The sequence below is a fragment of the Pecten maximus genome, chromosome 8 (assembly GCF_902652985.1).
Source record: "Pecten maximus chromosome 8, xPecMax1.1, whole genome shotgun sequence".
Classification (NCBI taxonomy): domain Eukaryota; kingdom Metazoa; phylum Mollusca; class Bivalvia; order Pectinida; family Pectinidae; genus Pecten; species Pecten maximus.
In genome coordinates, this window is record NC_047022.1 from 8,984,573 (window position 1) to 9,006,288 (window position 21,716).

The 21,716-nt window shown below is 35.3% G+C and overlaps 2 protein-coding genes across 2 annotated transcripts; both read left to right on the forward strand.

The window, feature by feature from the left end:
- The first annotated feature begins 8,332 nt into the window (after nt 1–8,332).
- Nucleotides 8,333–9,794, forward strand: LOC117332098 (E3 ubiquitin-protein ligase TRIM9-like). The gene has a single exon (XM_033890983.1). The coding sequence runs from the start codon at nt 8,370–8,372 to the stop codon at nt 9,792–9,794; it is 1,425 nt and encodes a 474-aa protein (XP_033746874.1). The 5' UTR covers nt 8,333–8,369.
- Nucleotides 9,795–17,520: 7,726 nt separating this feature from the next.
- On the forward strand, nt 17,521–18,783 carry LOC117332099. The gene has a single exon (XM_033890984.1). The coding sequence runs from the start codon at nt 17,521–17,523 to the stop codon at nt 18,781–18,783; it is 1,263 nt and encodes a 420-aa protein (XP_033746875.1).
- The last annotated feature ends 2,933 nt before the right edge of the window (nt 18,784–21,716 follow it).

Consider the following 21,716-nt stretch of genomic DNA (forward strand, 5'->3'; position numbering starts at 1 on the left):
ACAATAACCATTATAATTTGATGATATATGTACATAAAAACATCAATTATTAATTATAACAAGAACTATCTTTAAAAACGATGAACGGCATAGTTTTAATGCTGGTGGTTATAAGGTAAAACTGCTGGTGAAATAAATCAGAGATCTATATACTCTAGTTTATACAATGAAAGTCTTTAAATTATTTTACGATCTAATGCGTTTCAGCACGGGTAACAAAATTTTATAAGTTTAAATCATTTTTGGTGATAAGAAGACTGCATTTGAATCGGGAATATAATTTTATTAATGTGTCATTTGAAAAGATTCATTCTGCATTCAATCTTAAGTTGTTTCGTTTTTAACTGCATATCTGCATTTTGCATTTACCGCTACATTGCCCAATCGCATACTTCATCCTGACCAGTAACGTCACCTGTCGCGTCATATCCGGGGCAAAAAGAAAATTATACGGCTATGCCGAAAAAGGTTATCACAATTCGTTGATCAACAGTCTGGATATGTATATTTTGTGACATACACGATAAAACGCATGCGCACAACAAACTAAAACACATGAAAACAAAAATGGCTTCCAACGTGAATCGACTGCGGTTGAAAACGATAACAGCTTCCGCAATAAAGAGAATAATGGCCAAATGGGTCAAGACAATCCTAGAATTACACTGGGGAAGCAGTACAATAAGATAGGAATAGTTCAAACATGAAAACAGCAGAAATACGGACGCTGCTCGTATTCTGCTTGATTGTTGGATAGTAGGCCATATCAAACTTGGTAGTATTTATACAAACTCGGAAATGTTTACACAAAACTCAGTAATATTTACCCAAACTCAGTAATATTTACCCAAACTCAGTAATATTTACCCAAGCTCGGTAATATTTATACAGTCGCTGTCACTATACAATATATACAATGTTTCCACTTATATACACATAACTATTTGCGCCGGAATATGTACAGACCGTGCTATTTAACATTTAAACCACTGTATAATATCGTTATCCAACTAACCCAAATTGGAATATTTCGACTTGTAAGCTATCGTGTGTTTGTGTTTACAAATGAAAAGTAAAGATTTAAAAATAATTTCCGTGCTAAATTTAGAGGGAGATTCCCAACTAAATCGAGTGGTCAATCTGGACATAGGGATCGACTATGAATATTGGGATAGCACAGAAACATAACTGGAAAGGTACAAAACACGTACATTCAATGGAAGTAACAACGTTTTTACCGTGATGTCCCTGTAATCATTCAACATGTGTTTATGTTCTTTTTCATGTCGAAATAATTGATTTTATATTCCCTCCATGATTGCTGAAATGTGGTATCACTATTTACCTAATAGTGTTGACGATTACCCTAAGTATAAAGATAATTATTATTAACATTCCTCTTGAAGTATTCTCTTCAATATTTTGTCATGAGCACGAATTCACATGAACAGCAAAACAGATAATACCAAAATACAAATAAAGCCTCAGATTTATGTTTCATTAATAAAGGTTGGACAATGTAAGACCGCGTGCTTCTGGATAATAAGTGTCATCTCTTCCATCAACGACATCCGCCATGTTTTCGACACAACTTTTACACCAACAAAATACAATTAACGAAATGTAATGGGTACGGCGAGTTGTATATTAAACCATGGAACTAAACACTGAATATTCAGATTTTGATAGCAGAGAAACAGAACCAAACAGTTTTTGTATACCTTACATCCCTTATTTCAATAGTCACTGGACCGTACATTAAAGACAATTTTTAAAAAGTAAAAGCGTTTTTAAGTTGCTACACTAGGATCTAATTTCAGTTATTATTTTTGATCTATATATAAGAGTAAACATTTCAAATGTCGTTGCAAAAATAAAAAAAAATAAATAAAATTTAAGATAAAAAAAATCAATATATAAAAATCAAACATAAACAAAAACAAAATCAAAGCAGAAAAATATTAATGATATATTCACCTTTGCAATTTTTCGTCGCAAGCGAGACAATAATTCTATATTCGTCGAGATTCAAATATCTTTTATAGCATTTCCAAGTGCGATATTAAGTAAGACGTGTTTCAATTTTGCATAATAATAATAATTCTTCATATTATTGTTTCAGATTCTGTTAATAATTGTACTAACTCAATGTCGTTTTATATGACATCTACTAGTGGTTTAATAATGGCTTCATTATCTTTTGATCATTTAAAAACTATTTCAAACAGAACATATTGTACATATTTTATATAGTGTAATTATCATTATGCTTTATTCCATTGGGAAGATTACCTTTCCCCCTCTAACAATATATACATACAGCTAATGAACATGTCCAACTTGTAACTATATATACTGTGTTTGACATAATAAGTGCCCCCCCCCCCCCTTTTTTTTCTGAGAACGATTATGGGTATACTTGCATCAAGGCAAACTAGTGTTTTGCTTTCCTCACTGAACTGCTTTTGTAATCTTTTATCAAAATAATGTTTCTTCAAACCTGGATTCACAAATAAGATTAGTTTATTTACAACCCATTCGTGATTTTGTAAAAGCAGTGTGCTTACTATGTCAAATACGGTAATTGGAGAAAAAGCATTAGTTTGAGAAAGACATTATTTCACGTAAGCTTCCCCGGAACTATACTGTCTGTAATATGTATTGTACACTGTGTTTTATGCATTTGGGATATTCCAGTAATATATTTACACAACTGGAGTAATCTAGAAATAAAGAAACTTCTATGCATGCTTGGTGCTGGATAAAAAGTAAACCTTATTGTAAAGTACGGTTTGTTTGAATCAAATCTCTTTTCTTGGTGGTCACCGTTTCTCGAAATCTAGAGTCCTCCTCCTGTTGGGTAGATATGTAACTGGAATAGCCCTAAGGGTTTTTACCTGACCTGCTCATTACGTAAACAATTTGTGTCAATGTTTATAGGGAGAAAGATGTATCCAGCTTGCTCAACATTTATTTTTATCTGGAGGAAGTGAGACATGAAGACAGGAAGAGAGATTTAAGATCCACAAATGAGAGTTCGTGAGTGAGAGACGAAACGTACTCTAAGTCACCTTATTTTTGTGTTCACATTTTCAAGATTTTTTTTGCAAACGAGGGGGCCAAGATGATTTTTTTAACAAAATAAAGAAATAATATCGGTGAATTTATTATCAGACATATGGGATATCAAAAATCTGGCTGACTGACAAGGCTAAAAAGGATAAAGATATTGGATAAAGTATTTTATCCTAATCTTCTCAAAAATAAGTTCAAAATGATATATTTAATAATGTTCATTTGAAAAAAACAAAACATCTTTAGATCAAATTCATTACTGTGATTGATTCACAACCACTCTGGTACAAAGCCCAGCCCCAAAAATGATAAAAATAGTTCCTAAATGACATCATAGTAAAGCAATTGTTGTCAATCGTAATCCTTGGCGCATTGGATTCGCCTCAAAGCGATTCTGTGACATTTGTCGAAATGGTGTTTAAATCATGTCTTGTAATCTAGACAGCATCAATGCGCTCATATATGCAGCCAATATCAACATTGGGGTATTGAACCGGAGACCGCAAAGTCAAGTGTGAATATTTCAAAATAAGGTGATTTACGGTATACAAGGTGTGAGATAGAGATGTTTTGAGTTGGTTAAGGTGAGTTGAGATGGAAAGTGAAAGAAAAGGTTTTAAATAACGCGCATTTACATGTATATGTAATTTAAGTGATGAACACGATATGTTGAACATATTCACACAAACCTCTCTCAACCCAGACCAAAAGTGTATGGTGACCTTGAACGATTTTGCTGTCAGATGTGCAATTGACAAGAGCTTATCAATTGTTTTGACCTTTGAAGAACTAATTAATTTCTATTTCTGGTTCATTGTGATGATAATTTCACATTTTGAAGATTCGTAGTCCTTTATGGTGGTGTATATTTTCAAATGATCAGCAGTTGTTTTATGCTGCACTGAACTTAGTTCATTTTTGTTTTAGTGTGAATTTTAAGTCATCATTTAATTAGTGCAATGGTTAATTTGTGTGCCAACAGGTCCCTTAAGTAATCTTAATTTCAAAATAGCAAAAGGCCTTTTGTGCAACATGAGAAATGAAATTACTATATGTTTATATACAGTATTTATCATATATACCTGGTAGTCGAGGGTAAGATATGTACCTGGCACAGGTGGAAATGATAATCAGCAATGTTATCAAACTCTCTAGTCAATGTATAGTTTGTAATCACTCAAGTCCTAACAAAACTCAATAAACTAATTAATACACTCAGACTTTATGTTTTGGTTATTCGTATCTAGGACTGATCAGATGACCTTACAGCCACTGTGTTTTGTTTGTTGTCATGCAGCCTGCATGGACGCTTCGCCACTTTGACCCGGGCCCCTTAAGTACGGAAAGGATTTTAGCCCAATTTTCCAAGACTATTTCCTGATGGAAGGAGATCCGAGGTAATAAATGATGACCCTACTCCACTAAGTGATGAGGTTACCTTGTCCAAGAAGGGATACATTTCATATTAATAACAAGGAGGGATCTTGGAGCCGACCATCAGATGATCTTAATTGAATCTCTGCAAGACTGATATTTTCTCTACTTTATTTTTAGCTCACCTGTCTAAAGGTGAATTAAAAATCGGACGAAGAAATTAATTAAATGTATATCATGCTGGGGTAAAGAGCTACCAACTTTTTCAAGCTTGTTCAAATGAATGACTTTGACTTACATTCAAGGTCACCGGGGTCAAAAAGGCTAAAAAAATTTAACAACTTCTCAATAACCAAGAGACCCGGGGAGTTGATATTATGCTTGTAGTATGCTGGGTAAAGAGCTACAAATTTTGTCCAAATGAACAACCTTGACCTACATTCAAAGTCACAGAGGTCGGAAAGGCTACAATTTCTGTCACAGATTGGTTGTTTAAGTTGTTTAATTGTTGATATATTTTGACAGGTAGTGTTGAGACAGGAAACTGGTTTACCTATAGAAACACAGTAGTAAAATCTCTTTACACGAGATAAAAACATTTCGGTTAGAAATTCAGTACTGTATATTTAGTCAAAGAAAACAGAACAGATACAGAAAAGCATATTCAGGATGACCTACATATTCGCTAACCAAGGGTTACTCTAGCTAGGCTCGGAGATGGATGACTTATAGCCATCGTTTTTCGTCGTGCGTAAGACTTTTGTTTCAGAACGCTACTCCTCCTTAACTCTTGGGTGGATTACAACCAAATTTAATGTGAAACATTGTTGGAGGAGGGTTGATTGGTTGGGCCCCAAAAGGGGACCTTTGCTGTGATTTAATTTGCTTTAAAAAGCTTCTATACTGTTCAGTGGATTACAATCAAATTACAACCAAATTTTGTGTGAAACATAAGGGGATGGCAATCATGATTTATATAAATGAGGCTGGTGTGATCCCTGGGGTCAGAGGAGTGAGGCTTCCAAAGGAGAACTTAGGTTAAATATTGCTTTAAAACGCTACTATACTCCTTAATGCCTTAATTGATTACAACCATTTTTAGTATGAAACATCATTGGGGAAGGGCAATCCTAATTGAAATAAATAAGGCTGGTCCAACCTATGGGGACAAAGGGGCGTGACCCCAAAATTGGAACTTGGCATTGATTTTGTATTAAGATTCTGCTCTTCCTTTAAGCCAAAATGGATAAAAACCAAACTTGATCTGAAACATAACTGTCTGCGTTTAGATAATTTATGGTAATTTGTTATAATGATGCTTGATTGTGGGGTGTGTCCCTGCTGTAAGTGTGTGTCAGATGACCATTAAGGCCCATGGGCCTCTTGAAATCAGATACGCACTGCACACATGAAAATACATATTCAGTACATTTGAACGCATATTTTGATTTTCAGTAACCTATGACACGGTAAGTGTTGTTGTAGCTGGTTTCACTTATCCATAGATGTTTACATGTACTACGCTACGCTTCAAAATTACGTTGATAGTAAAAAAGTACACAATGCATGGGTAACAAACTATACCAAAGTCGTTTAGTATGAAAACAGAAACATGGTTTTTCTTGCCACGATCGGTGTCGGCCATGTTGGCAGTGGTTTTGCATTGGTACAGTGTTATTATAATTGCTTTTTGTCCGTCGTCGTTTATAGTACATCGTCCGTGAAACGTTTACATTTTCAACTTCTCAATAAGCAATTAAGATGTCTAGGGTTATGATATATATATGTTGCCAGTAGGTTGCAAATTAGTAAAGATAAATGGATGACCTTGACCTACTTTTAAGGTCACAGAGGTAGCATGTTTTAAATATTAAACTACTTCAGATATTGGGCCAGAAATGTTGGATGAAAGGCTACCAAGTTTGTTCTAATGAATTACCATGACCTTTCAGTGTCAGTGGGTCAAATGTGTTAAGTTTTAAACAACTTATGAATAACCAGGTGACATTTAAGCCCCATGGTAAATCTACAGAAATTATCACTCTCCCCCATTTTGTGTATATGTAACCTTTACGGAACACTACTCGCTAGCAGCCTAGTAGCCCGAGTTTTCTCTGGTCCTGTCACCGTGTCTTCTTCTTCTTCTCCTTCGTACAACCTCCGTCAAAAATGACGATTACGGTCAGTTTGTAGGTTGGATGCTGTTAAATAAGTGAGGGAATTTAGTTACAGTGAGAGGGTTTTTTTTCTTAATTTTTTTTTTAGTGGAAACTAAGATAAAAACATGAGGTTGTGTTTACGGTGTATGCTTGAGATCAGCGTACAGGTACAGGGCCTGAGAAAACTCGGGCTAGCAGCCTAGCAGTGACATCGGCTATGGCGGATTGCCGCTACAGAAGTAAATCATTCAACTACAAGAAGCAAGAAACCTTGTTGTAGCCTCGTCATAAACCTGTATGGGAGTGAGACATAACCTACAACGTTCTAAAGAATATAGTTGATAATTGTTTAATAGAATTGGTTTGGTATTTGAAGAACCTGGTAAAAAGCGTTTTAAAACGTGTAAAACATATATTTATCTGTTTATTATGGCAAGCCGTTTTAACATTTAATCCCATTTCCTCTTAGGGGATGTTTTTTCACTTAAGTGAAAAAAAACATAATGCAAATATACGTTAATATCCCTTAAGACAAAAAGAATTTCACTTAAGTGAAAAAAAATTATGTGCAGACATAGTGCAAAATACTTGTCCCTTAAGTGAAATTCTTTTCATTTTAAGGTAAATAAAACTGACCATATGTCCATAAAGTCACTCTGTCCACCTATCCACCCCATGGTATAATGGAATGAACCCCTTGGACCTGTCAACTAAGAAACAGCGTGAGTAAACTTCAACTTTGATACGTTCTTATCACTTATCATAAGGGAAATAAATAAAACATATATTTAATGGAATTAAAACATAAGTGAAAGTAAATCATATGGGAAATAGTATTGATTTTACTAACAACAACTGAAGTAGAGAAAAGGTCTCGGAATTGGTCAGAAATTAAACACCCAATGCTTGGTCAATAGATGGACTAGTCCATATCTGATTTATGAGAGTGGGTGTCCGATTTACTCCACAGCAGCATTTGCATTATGTTTTATTTCACTTAAGCGAAAAAGATTTTCCCTTAAGATGAATAGAATCTATTTCACTTAAGTGAAATTCTTTTTCACTTAAGTGAAATAAAACATAATGCAAAAAAAGTCTTTTAACCTTAAGGTAAAAAGTATTTCACTTAAGCGAAATAAATTTGAAGCATATTTTACCTTAAGAGGAAATGGGTTAAATGTTAAAACGGCTTGCCATAGTTTATAGACTTTTTGTCTGTAGTTACTGTACTCGAGTATCGATATATCTTGAAACCATTTAACTCACTTTGCCCTTTTGTCTTGGTGCGGCGACCGTCGTCCGGTCAGTTGGCCGGTGGGCCGGTGTAACGCGGAAAATGGACCTTCGTTAAAAATTGACCCCGGGTGACTTCAACGTTGAATATTGACCCCGAATGCCGTTGAAAATTGAACAATCCGCAAATTCTTAACTCCAGCTGTGAAATATGGACCCCGTTGAAAACTGACCCTATTACAGATGGTTTACTATTTTATATATAAACTTTTTGTGGTTTGGCAAATAACAAAAATGTAAATACCCGCTAATAAACGTAAAAATATTACGACGTGAACATTCGAAATCTTATATTAAAGGACTCAACACTTTACCTGACACACAAGTCATTTAATGTCCTTGTTACAGGTGCGCATAATCCGCACCTTACCCATGTGACTTCATACCGAACAAGGAAATTTAATATAGATTGCAAATGGCGACGTGTCGTTTACAGTTTATGTTATTTACGTTTCATTAGAAGCTGAGATGGCGAGTAAACTGTCTATTCGAAAGGCACAGGTACACGTGCCGGACACGTGTGCGTGGTGTGATAGTGTACAGGACGTGAACTGGTACTGTAATGACTGTCAGGAGGCTTTGTGTGATAAATGTAAGGAGACTCATCAGCGCGCGAGGAGGACAAGAAATGACGACGTTGTACCGATAAAACAGGCAAACAAAACCCGCCAGGCGGTACTACCAGAGGCATGTAAGGTACACCCCGGTAAAACATGCGATCTGTTCTGTACAGAGTGTAACGTCGCCATTTGTTCAATGTGTTTTACACAGAAACATAAACAGCATGCATTCAAACATTTTGAAGACGAAATTAACACCCAGAAACATAACATGCGTGAGAAGTTGGAAACGTTAAAATTCAAGTTAGATCAGCTCAATGAGAAGTTATCACACCGTCGGCAAAAGAGTAAAACATTCAAAGAAAGTGTCGATATTATCTGTAAAGATGTCAAAGAGCGAGGAACAAAGCTGAAGGCAGAAATAGATTCTATAGTGGACAATGTCCTTACTGAATTATCATCACTGGTTGCTGAAGAAGACAAACTCCTTAAAGAGGATTGTGAACATGGTGATAAAAGTGTCAAACAAATAAAGCAGCTGATCGAAGAAGTGGAGCAGCTGTCGGAAAATCCATCAGGTGGAACTTTGTTTGAGCTGACGAGGAGACTTAGGACTACTATACCGCTTTATGACGTTACTGGTACGAGTACACATCCATACCTACCAAGTTTTGAAACCGGACAAATTGATACAGAACAGTTGACAAAAATGATCGGATTTGTTAAGGTCGGGAGTAGGAAGGATTCAACGCCTACATACGAGAAGAAGGATATCAATAATCAACATGTCCGAAAACTTACTTCATTCCAAACCCCTACAAAACTGTCCATAGTATCCATATGTCCAATAGACGACATCTATGCATGGATATCAATGTTTCTTTCTATGGACTTGCTCCGAGTCACTAAAAAGGGAAACGTCACGGAGACTGTGAAGCTTGATTTTGCACCTCGGAGTATAGCTTTGACCAACTCTGGACTACTGATGACTCGAACGGATCAGTCACCGTTGATAAACAAACTGTCTGAGGACAGACGAGTGACGACCTTTGCCGACATTAGTCCATTAAAGGCCTGGTTTATCAATGTTAGTGACACAGACGAGGTGTTCGTTAGTACTGGTACTACAACAATACTGGTACTAAACATGTCTGGGGACAAGGTTAGACAAATCTCGTGTGGACAGGGTGGGAGCTTTATAGCTAGTTTGACCGGAGGGAATGTCGCGGTTATCACTAGAGGTATTGACTGTACTGAACTGAATATCATCAACAAATCAGGACAGATCATATACACGTGGAGTGGAGAACTGGACAGTGGTCAGAAACTATGACAGAACACTCAGGATGGTATAGCATGTGATAAGTATGACAGAGTATTTGTACCAGACTTAGTTACTCATCAGGTATACGTCGTCTCACGGAATGAGAGAAAGGCAAAATGTATCCTGGACAAGAAACACAGAGTACGAAAGCCAACGATAGTAGGTGTAGACAGGTGTGGACATGTTTGGATCGGCTGTCGTGATGGTACAGTACATATTATGCAACTCTAATCAACCAGGAGCTGCAGCTGTAGATAAACTATTGATGGTGGGATACTTCAATCCCTGTTCCTTACAATGACAGTTTAACTCTTTTTGAACTAGTTGTCGACTGTTTCGACTGTTGGGTTTTATACTTGTACATAAACACCACTTCATTTGACCTTTTCTTATGACGATTACTTTACCTCCTCAAATAGCCTGCCCCGTTTTTCTTGTTTTATGATTGTCGATACAAGTAACAAAAAAATGAAAGCGAGTAATTTAACCAAAGGTGGCAACAAATGCATCGATAAAATGACGATCTGCTTATGTTTTAATCACTTGACTTTTAAAGTAGAATCTGTCTGTCCTTATCATAGCCTTACTCATCCGACCAATCAGTGTCTAGTTTACATCTTGCCCGTGTCTGATTGATTCAGATAGGAAAAAATCAAGCAATCACGTGAGGTACCGATTCAAATGTTTCTAAGTCAACACCAACAGTAGATGTATTGTGTCAGTAACATCGGCCTGATATTAAATATTTTGTCTTTTGCTCACTTAGATACCCCCATCCTACTTTCCTATACATGTAATTCTCTCAGGATTGCAGACAAAATTGATCATATCGAACGTTTGTAAGGATTAAATAACATAACCAAAAGGCAGAGCCTCCAAAAAGTGTTACCTCCGCTAAACTGGAATAGATTAGTGCAGTGATAAATTAACTCACCCATAATACCAACTATGAAAACAATCTACACGAACTATACTTAACACAATATTAATTAAGCGAGAGAGTTCCAGCGCTAAAATCCCTAAACTTACGCTAAAATATGTACGTTGACATAATGTGTTTAAAGTGTCAGTATAATAGCCCTACAAGGATCAACAATATTCATGTTAAAGTAATGATGTCCAATTTTCAGGAAAAAGATTCGGAGGTTAATCAGTGATTTGCGGATATTTTGTTGTAGATATCGCTATTGTAAACAGATATTGTGTTATATATATAATGATATTATATACAATTTTGATGATAGATAAACATTCTTACAAGTATATATAGCACGTGATTGTGGATATTGTGTAATTGTCTTATACGGATATTGTATAGATTTCCTATATGTACGCTAAGCGTACTTCAAGCTACATGGTTTATTTTTGATAGGATGTCAATTAATGAAATCTGAAGGCAGGAATGTTAAGTGAGAAGTTGTCACGTGTTCGTATGTATTGTGTCTTATAGTGTTTCGTGACAGTGTGAGATCCTCGTAACTACGGTAACAGGCTATGGCTAGTCAAGGTCGAAGGTCAGTGTTGTTGTTTTTTTGTTGGATCGCTAGCTTTGGAGATACTGATTTATAATTCAGCTTGCATGAAAGTATATGAAGAGGGACATCCTGTTGATGTTTGTGACATACGCGTGGTATTGACGAGAGAGAACGCTGTGTTGTGAATAAAGAGTCATCACTGTAAACCAAGTTTTACTTTTTATATTTTTTCATATTACTGGGTTTATCTTTAGAAAATATAACCTTATGAACAATAACCATTATAATTTGATGATATATGTACATAAAAACATCAATTATTAATTATAACAAGAAATATCTTTAAAAAAGATAAACGGCATAGTTTTAAAGCTGGTGGTTATAAGGTAAAACTGCTGGTGAAATAAATCAGAGATCTATATACTCTAGTTTATACAATGAAAGTCTTTGAATTATTTAACGATCTAATGCGTTTCAGCACGGGTAACAAAATTATATAAGTTTAAATCAGTTTTGGTGATAATAAGACTGCATTTGAATCGGGAATATAATTTTATTAATGTGTCATTTGAAAAGATTCATTCTGCATTCAATCTTAAGTTGTTTCGTTTTTAACTGCATATCTGCATTTTGCATTTACCGCTACATTGCCCAATCGCATACTTCATCCTGACCATTAACGTCACCTGTCGCGTCATATCCGGGGCAAAAAGAAAATTATACGGCTATGCCGGAAAAGGTTATCACAAATCGTTGATCAACACTCTGGATATGTATATTTTGTGACATACACGATAAAACGCATGCGCACAACAAACTAAAACACATGAAAACAAAAATGGCTTCCAACGTGAATCGACTGCGGTTGAAAACGATAACAGCTTCCGCAATAAAGAGAATAATGGCCAAATGGGTCAAGACAATCCTAGAATTACACCGGGGAAGCAATACAATAAGATAGGAATAGTTCAAACATGAAAACAGCAGAAATACGGACGCTGCTCGTATTCTGCTTGATTGTTGGATATTAGGCCATAACAAACTTGGTAGTATTTATACAAACTCGGTAATGTTTATACCAAACTCAGTAATATTTACCCAAACTCAGTAATATTTACCCAAACTCAGTAATATTTACCCAAACTCAGTAATATTTACCCAAGCTCGGTAATATTTATACAGTCGCTGTCACTATACAATATATACAATGTTTCCACTTATATACACATAACTATTTGCGCCGGAATATGTACAGACCGTGCTATTTAACATTTAAACCACTGTATATTATCGTTATCCAACTAACCCAGATGGAATATTTCGACTTGTAAGCTATCGTGTGTTTGTGTTTACAAATGAAAAGTAAAGATTTAAAAATAATTTCCCTGCTAAATTTAGAGGGAGGTTACCAACTAAATCGAGTGGTCAATCTGGACATAGGGATCGACTGTGAATATTGATATAGCACAGAAACATAACTGGAAAGGTACAAAACACGTACATTCAGTGGAAGTAACAACGTTTTTAGCGTGATGTCCCTGTAATCATTCAACATGTGTTTATGTTCTTTTTCATGTCGAAATAATTGATTGTATATTCCCTCTATGATTGCTGTTGTAATGTGGTAATTACTATTTACCTAATAGTGTTGACGATTACCCTAAGTATAAAGATAATTATTATTAATATTCCTCTTGAAGTATTCTCTTCAATATTTTGTCATGAGCACGAATTCACATTAACAGCAAAACAGATAATACCAACATACAAATAAAGCCTCAGATTTATGTTTCATTGATAAAGGTAGGACAAAGTAAGATCGTGTGTTTCTGGAGAATAAGTGTCATCTCTTCCATCAACGACATCCGCCATGTTTTCAACCCAATATTACACCAACACAATACAATTAACGATATGTTATGGGTACGGCGAGTTGTACATTAAACCATGGAACTAAACACTGAATATTCAGATTTTGAGAGCAGAGAAACAGAACCAAACATTTTTTGTATACCTTACATCCCTTATTTCAATAGTCACTGGACCATACATTAAAGACGATTTTAAATTTCAAATGTCGTTGCAAAAATAAAAAAAAAATCAATAAAAAATAAAAATAAAAAAATCAATATATAAAAATCAAACATAAACAAAAACAAAATCAAAGCAGAAAAATATTAATGATATATTCACTTTTGCAATTTTTCGTCGCAAACGAGACAATAATTCGTCGAGATTCAAATATCTTTTATAGCATTTCTAAGTGCGATATTAAGTAAGACTTGTTTCAATTTTGCAAAATAATATTAATTCTTCATATTATTGTTTCAGATTCTGTTAATAATTGTACCAACTCAATGTCGTTTTATATGACATCTACTATTGGTTTAATAATGGCTTCATTATATTTTAATCATTTTAAAACTACTTCAAACAGAACATATTGTACATACTTTATATAGTGCAATTATCATTATGCTTTCTTCCATTGGGAAGATTACCTTTCCCCCTCTAACAATATATACATACAGCTAATGAACATGTCCAACTTGTAACTATATATACTGTGTTTGACATAATAAGTGCCCCCCCCCCCCTTTCTTTCTGAGAAGGATTATGGGTATACTTGCATCAAGGCAAACTAGTGTTTTGCTTTCCTCACTGAACTGCTTTTGTAATCTTTTATCAAAATAATGTTTCTTCAAACCTGGATTCACAAATAAGATTAGTTTATTTACAACCCATTCGTGATTTTGTAAAAGCAGTGTGCTTACTATGTCAAATACGGTAATTGGAGAAAAAGCATTAGTTTGAGAAAGACATTATTTCACATAAGCTTCCCCGGAACTATACTGTCTGTAATATGTATTGTACACTGTGTTTTATGCATTTGGGATATTCAAGTAATATATATATCCAACTGGAGTAATCTAGAAATAAAGAAACTTCTGTGCATGCTGGGTGCTGGAGAAAAAGTAAACCTTATTGTAAAGTACTGTTTTAATCAAATCTCTTTTCTGGGTGGTCACTGTTTCTCGAAATTTAGAGTCCTCCTCCCGTTGGGTAGATATGTTACTGGAATAGCCTTAAGGGTTTTTACCTGACCTGCTCATTACGTAAACAATTTGTGTCAATGTTTACAGGGAGAAAGATGTATCCAGCTTGCTCAACATTTATTTTTAACTGGAGGAAGTGAGACATGGAAAAAGTAAGAGATATTTAAGATCAACAAATGAGAGTTCGTGAGCGAGAGAGGGAATGTACTGTAAGTCATCTTATTTTTGTGTTTACATATATATATTTTCAAGACTTTAATGATAACGAGGGGGCCGAGATGAATTTCTAGGAATATAAAGAAATTCTATTGGTTCTTTATTATCAAATGTGTGGGATATTAATAGATTGTCTGTCAAACAAGGCTAAAAGGATACACATATAGGATACGGTATGTTCTCTTAATTTTCTCAAATTAGCAATTCAAAAAGTCATTTTTAATAATTAAACACTTATTTATTATCAATATGAATGCAATCTAGGTGGCAGATAATAGAATGGCACCCATGTATCTGTCACTCAGGGCACAGTTGTTCAAAGGTGATTAGGCTTATCACACTTTAACAACAATATTAAAATCCTGATCAAATTATATCTGGTAAAACGAACTTGACAAAATTTTAAGAGAACATAACAATGGTCAGTCTCTTCCAACCTGACTGTTTTAAGGAATACACACACTTAGGTTGTGAAGTTCAGGAGAAAGGAGATGTTCGTTATTAAGTGATCAAGCTAATAATCCCCTTTTAAACAATTTGGCCATGCATATTGACAAGCACTTATGTTTAACTCTTGTCTTTCTTAGATAAATACATCCTTTATTTTCACCCATTTCCCTGCATGTTCATTTGAAAGAAAGCATCTTTAGATCAAATTCATTTCTGTGATTGATTCACAACCAATCTGACACATGGTACAAGGCCGAGCCTCGAAAGTGATATAAACATACATGTAGTTCCAAAATGACGTCATAGTAAAGCAATTGTTCTCAATCTGAAACTTTGCTGCATTGGATTCAGAAGTGATTCAGTGACATTTGTCGAAATGGTGTTTAAATCATGTCCTGTAATCTAGACAGCATCAATGCGCTCATATATGCAGCCAATATCAACATTGGGGTATTGAACCGGAGACCGCAAAGTCAAGTGTGAATATTGCAAAATAAGGTGATTTACGGTATACAAGGTGTGAGATAGAGATGTTTTGGGTTGGTTAAGGTGAGTTGAGATGGAAAGTGAAAGAAAAGGTTTTAAATAACGCGCATTTACATTTATATCTAATTTAAATGATGAACACGATATGTTGAACATATTCACACAAACCTCTCTCAACCCAGGCCAAAAGTGTATGGTAACGTTGAACGATTATTTTGCTGTCAGATGTGCAATTGACAAGAGCTTAACAATTGTTTTGACCTTTGAAGAACTAATTAATTTCTATTTCTGGTTCATTGTGATGATAATTTCACATTTTGAAGATTCGTAGTCTTTTATATGGTGGTGTATATTTTCAAATGATCAGCAGTTGTTTTATGCTGCACTGAACTTAGTTCTTTTCTGTTTTAGTGTGAATTTTAAGTCATCATTTTAGTGCAATGGTTAATTTGTGTGCCAACAGGTCCCTTAAGTAATCTTAATTTCAAAATAGCAAAAGGCCTTTTGTGCAACATGAGAAATGAAATTACTATGTTTATATACAGCATTTATCATATATACCTGGTAGTCGAGGGTCAGATATGTACCTGGCACAGGTGGAAATGATAATCAGCAATGTTATCAAACACTCTAGTCAATGTATAGTTTGTAATCACTCAAGTCCTAACAAAACTCAATAAACTAATTAATACACTCGGACTTGATGTCTTGGTTATTTGTATCTAGGACTGATCAGATGACCTTATATATTATAGCCATTGTGCTTTGTTTGTTGTCATGCAGCCTGCATGGACGCTTCACCACTTTGACCTCTGAAGTACGGAAAGGATTTTAGCCCAACTTACCAAGAATATTCCCTGGTGGAAGGGGATCTGAGGTAATAAATGATGACCCTACTTTACTAAGTGATGAGGTTTCCTTGTCCAAGAAGGGGTACATTTCATATCAATAACAAGGAGGGATCTTGGAGCCGATCATCAGATGATCTTAATTGAATCTCTGCAAGACTGATATTTTCTCTACTTTATTTTTAGCTCACCTGTCTAAAGGTGAATTAAAAATCAGACGTAGAAATTAATTAAATGTATATCATGCTGGGGTAAAGAGCTACCAACTTTTTCAAACTTGTTCAAATGAATGACTTTGACTTGCATTCAAGGTCACTGGGTCAAAAAGGCTAAAATCTTTTAACAACTTCTCAATAACCAAGAGACCCGGGGAGTTGATATTATGCTTGTAGCCTGCTGAGTAAAGAGCTACAAATTTTGTCCAAATGAACAACCTTGACCTACATTTAAAGTCACGGAGATCGGAAAGGCTACAATTTCTGTCACAGATTGGTCGTCAAGTTGTTTAATTGTTGATATATTTTGACAGGTAGTGTTGAGACAGGAAACTGGTTTACCTATAGAAACACAGTAGTAAAATCTCTTTACATGAGATAAAAACATTTCGGTTAGAAATTCAGTACTGTATATTTAGTCAAAGAAAACAACCGATACAGAAAAGCATATTCAGGATGACCTACATATTCGCTAACCAAGGGTTACTCTAGCTAGGCTCGGAGATGGATGACTTATAGCCATCGTTTTTCGTCGTGCGAAAGACTTTTGTTGCAGAACGCTACTCCTCCTTAACCCTTGGGTGGATTACAACCAAATTTAATGTGAAACATTGTTGAAGGAGGGTTGATTGGTGGGGCCCCAAAAGGGGACCTTTGCTGTGATTTAATTTGCTTTAAAAGCTTCTTCTATACTGTTCAGTGGATTACAATCAAATTATAACCAAATTTTGTGTGAACATAAAGGGATGGCAATCGTGAGTTATATAAATAAGGCTGGTGTGACCCCTGGGGTCAGAGGAGTGAGGTTTCCAAAGTTGAACTTTGGTTAAATATTGCTTTAAAACGCTACTACTTAATACAAATGGGAACTTGGCTGAAATTTTGTATTAAGATTCTGCTTTTCCTTTAAGCCAAAATGGATAAAAACCAAAATTGATCTGAAACATAACTGCTTGCGTTTAGATAATTTATGGTAATTTGTTATAATGATGAAATTCAAGTTAGATCAGTTCAATGAGAAGTTATCAAACCGTCGGAAAGAGAGTAAAACATTCAAAGAAAGTGTCGATATTATCTGTAAAGATGTCAAAGAGCGAGGAACAAAGCTGAAGGCAGAAATAGATTCTATAGTGGACAATGTCCTTACTGAATTATCATCACTGGTTGCTGAAGAAGACAAACTCCTTAAAGAGGATTGTGAACATGGTGATAAAAGTGTCAAACAAATAAAGCAGCTGATCGAAGAAGTGGAGCAGCTGTCGGAAAATCCATCAGGTGGAACTTTGTTTGAGCTGACGAGGAGACTTAGGACTACTATACCGCTTTATGACGTTACTGGTACGAGTACACATCCATACCTACCAAGTTTTGAAACCGGACAAATTGATACAGAACAGTTGACAAAAATGATCGGATTTGTTAAGGTCGGGAGTAGGAAGGATTCAACGCCTACATACGAGAAGAAGGATATCAATAATCAACATGTCCGAAAACTTACTTCATTCCAAACCCCTACAAAACTGTCCATAGTATCCATATGTCCAATAGACGACATCTATGCATGGATATCAAGGTTTGAGTGTCTGGACCTGCTCCGAGTCAATAAAAAGGGAAACGTCACGGAGACTGTGAAGCTTGATTTTACACCTTGGAGTTTGGCTTTGACCAACTCTGGACTACTGATGACTCGAACGGATCAGTCACCGTTGATACACAAACTGTTTGAGAACAGACGAGTGACGACCTTTGCTGACATCACTCCATTAAAGGCATGGTTTATCAGTGTTAGTGACACAGACGATGTGTTCGTTAGTACTGGTACTACAACAATACTGGTACTAAACATGTCTGGGGACAAGGTTAGACAAATCTCGTGTGGACAGGGTGGGAGCTTTATAGCTAGTTTGACCGGAGGGAATGTCGCGGTTATCACTAGAGGTATTGACTGTACTGAACTGAACATCGTCAACAAATTAGGTCAGATCATACACACGTGGAGTGGAGAACTGGACAATGGTCAGAAACTATCTCAGACTATTCAGAATAGTATAGCATGTGATAAATATGACAGAGTATTTGTACCAGACTTAGTTACTCATCAGGTATACGTCGTCTCACGGAATGAGAGAAAGGCAAAATGTATCCTGGACAAGAAACACAGAGTACGAAAGCCAACGATAGTAGGTGTAGACAGGTGTGGACATGTTTGGATCGGCTGTCGTGATGGTACAGTACATATTATGCAACTCTAATCAACCAGGAGATGCAGCTGTAGATAAACTATTGATGGTGGGATACTTCAATCCCTGTTCCTTACAATGACAGTTTAACTCTTTTTGAACTATTTGTCGACTGTTTCGACTATTAAGTTTTATACTTGTACATAAACACCACTTCATTTGACCTTTTCTTATGACGATTACTTTACCTCCTCAAATAGCCTGCCCCGTTTTTCTTGTTTTATGATTGTCGATACAAGTAACAAAAAAATGAAAGCGAGTAATTTAACCAAAGGTGGCAACAAATGCATCGATAAAATGACGATCTGCTTATGTTTTAATCACTTGACTTTTAAAGTAGAATCTGTCTGTCCTTATCATAGCCTTACTCATCCGACCAATCAGTGTCTAGTTTACATCTTGCCCGTGTCTGATTGATTCAGATAGGAAAAAAATCAAGCAATCACGTGAGGTACCGATTCAAATGTTTCTAAGTCAACACCAACAGTAGATGTATTGTGTCAGTAACATCGGCCTGATATTAAATATTTTGTCTTTTGCTCACTTAGATACCCCCATCCTACTTTCCTATACATGTAATTCTCTCAGGATTGCAGACAAAATTGATCATATCGAACGTTTGTAAGGATTAAATAACATAACCAAAAGGCAGAGCCTCCAAAAAGTGTTACCTCCGCTAAACTGGAATAGATTAGTGCAGTGATAAATTAACTCACCCATAATACCAACTATGAAAACAATCTACACGAACTATACTTAACACAATATTAATTAAGCGAGAGAGTTCCAGCGCTAAAATCCCTAAACTTACGCTAAAATATGTACGTTGACATAATGTGTTTAAAGTGTCAGTATAATAGCCCTACAAGGATCAACAATATTCATGTTAAAGTAATGATGTCCAATTTTCAGGAAAAAGATTCGGAGGTTAATCAGTGATTTGCGGATATTTTGTTGTAGATATCGCTATTGTAAACAGATATTGTGTTATATATATAATGATATTATATACAATTTTGATGATAGATAAACATTCTTACAAGTATATATAGCACGTGATTGTGGATATTGTGTAATTGTCTTATACGGATATTGTATAGATTTCCTATATGTACGCTAAGCGTACTTCAAGCTACATGGTTTATTTTTGATAGGATGTCAATTAATGAAATCTGAAGGCAGGAATGTTAAGTGAGAAGTTGTCACGTGTTCGTATGTATTGTGTCTTATAGCGTTTCGTGACAGTGTGAGATCCTCGTAACTACGGTAACAGGCTATGGCTAGTCAAGGTCGAAGGTCAGTGTTGTTGTTTTTTTGTTGGATCGCTAGCTTTGGAGATACTGATTTATAATTCAGCTTGCATGAAAGTATATGAAGAGGGACATCCTGTTGATGTTTGTGACATACGCGTGGTATTGACGAGAGAGAACGCTGTGTTGTGAATAAAGAGTCATCACTGTAAACCAAGTTTTACTTTTTATATTTTTTCATATTACTGGGTTTATCTTTAGAAAATATAACCTTATGAACAATAACCATTATAATTTGATGATATATGTACATAAAAACATCAATTATTAATTATAACAAGAAATATCTTTAAAAAAGATAAACGGCATAGTTTTAAAGCTGGTGGTTATAAGGTAAAACTGCTGGTGAAATAAATCAGAGATCTATATACTCTAGTTTATACAATGAAAGTCTTTGAATTATTTAACGATCTAATGCGTTTCAGCACGGGTAACAAAATTATATAAGTTTAAATCAGTTTTGGTGATAATAAGACTGCATTTGAATCGGGAATATAATTTTATTAATGTGTCATTTGAAAAGATTCATTCTGCATTCAATCTTAAGTTGTTTCGTTTTTAACTGCATATCTGCATTTTGCATTTACCGCTACATTGCCCAATCGCATACTTCATCCTGACCATTAACGTCACCTGTCGCGTCATATCCGGGGCAAAAAGAAAATTATACGGCTATGCCGGAAAAGGTTATCACAAATCGTTGATCAACACTCTGGATATGTATATTTTGTGACATACACGATAAAACGCATGCGCACAACAAACTAAAACACATGAAAACAAAAATGGCTTCCAACGTGAATCGACTGCGGTTGAAAACGATAACAGCTTCCGCAATAAAGAGAATAATGGCCAAATGGGTCAAGACAATCCTAGAATTACACCGGGGAAGCAATACAATAAGATAGGAATAGTTCAAACATGAAAACAGCAGAAATACGGACGCTGCTAGTATTCTGCTTGATTGTTGGATATTAGGCCATAACAAACTTGGTAGTATTTATACAAACTCGGTAATGTTTATACCAAACTCAGTAATATTTACCCAAACTCAGTAATATTTACCCAAACTCAGTAATATTTACCCAAACTCAGTAATATTTACCCAAGCTCGGTAATATTTATACAGTCGCTGTCACTATACAATATATACAATGTTTCCACTTATATACACATAACTATTTGCGCCGGAATATGTACAGACCGTGCTATTTAACATTTAAACCACTGTATATTATCGTTATCCAACTAACCCAGATGGAATATTTCGACTTGTAAGCTATCGTGTGTTTGTGTTTACAAATGAAAAGTAAAGATTTAAAAATAATTTCCCTGCTAAATTTAGAGGGAGATTACCAACTAAATCGAGTGGTCAATCTGGACATAGGGATCGACTGTGAATATTGATATAGCACAGAAACATAACTGGAAAGGTACAAAACACGTACATTCAGTGGAAGTAACAACGTTTTTAGCGTGATGTCCCTGTAATCATTCAACACGTGTTTATGTTCTTTTTCATGTCGAAATAATTGATTGTATATTCCCTCTATGATTGCTGTTGTAATGTGGTAATTACTATTTACCTAATAGTGTTGACGATTACCCTAAGTATAAAGATAATTATTATTAATA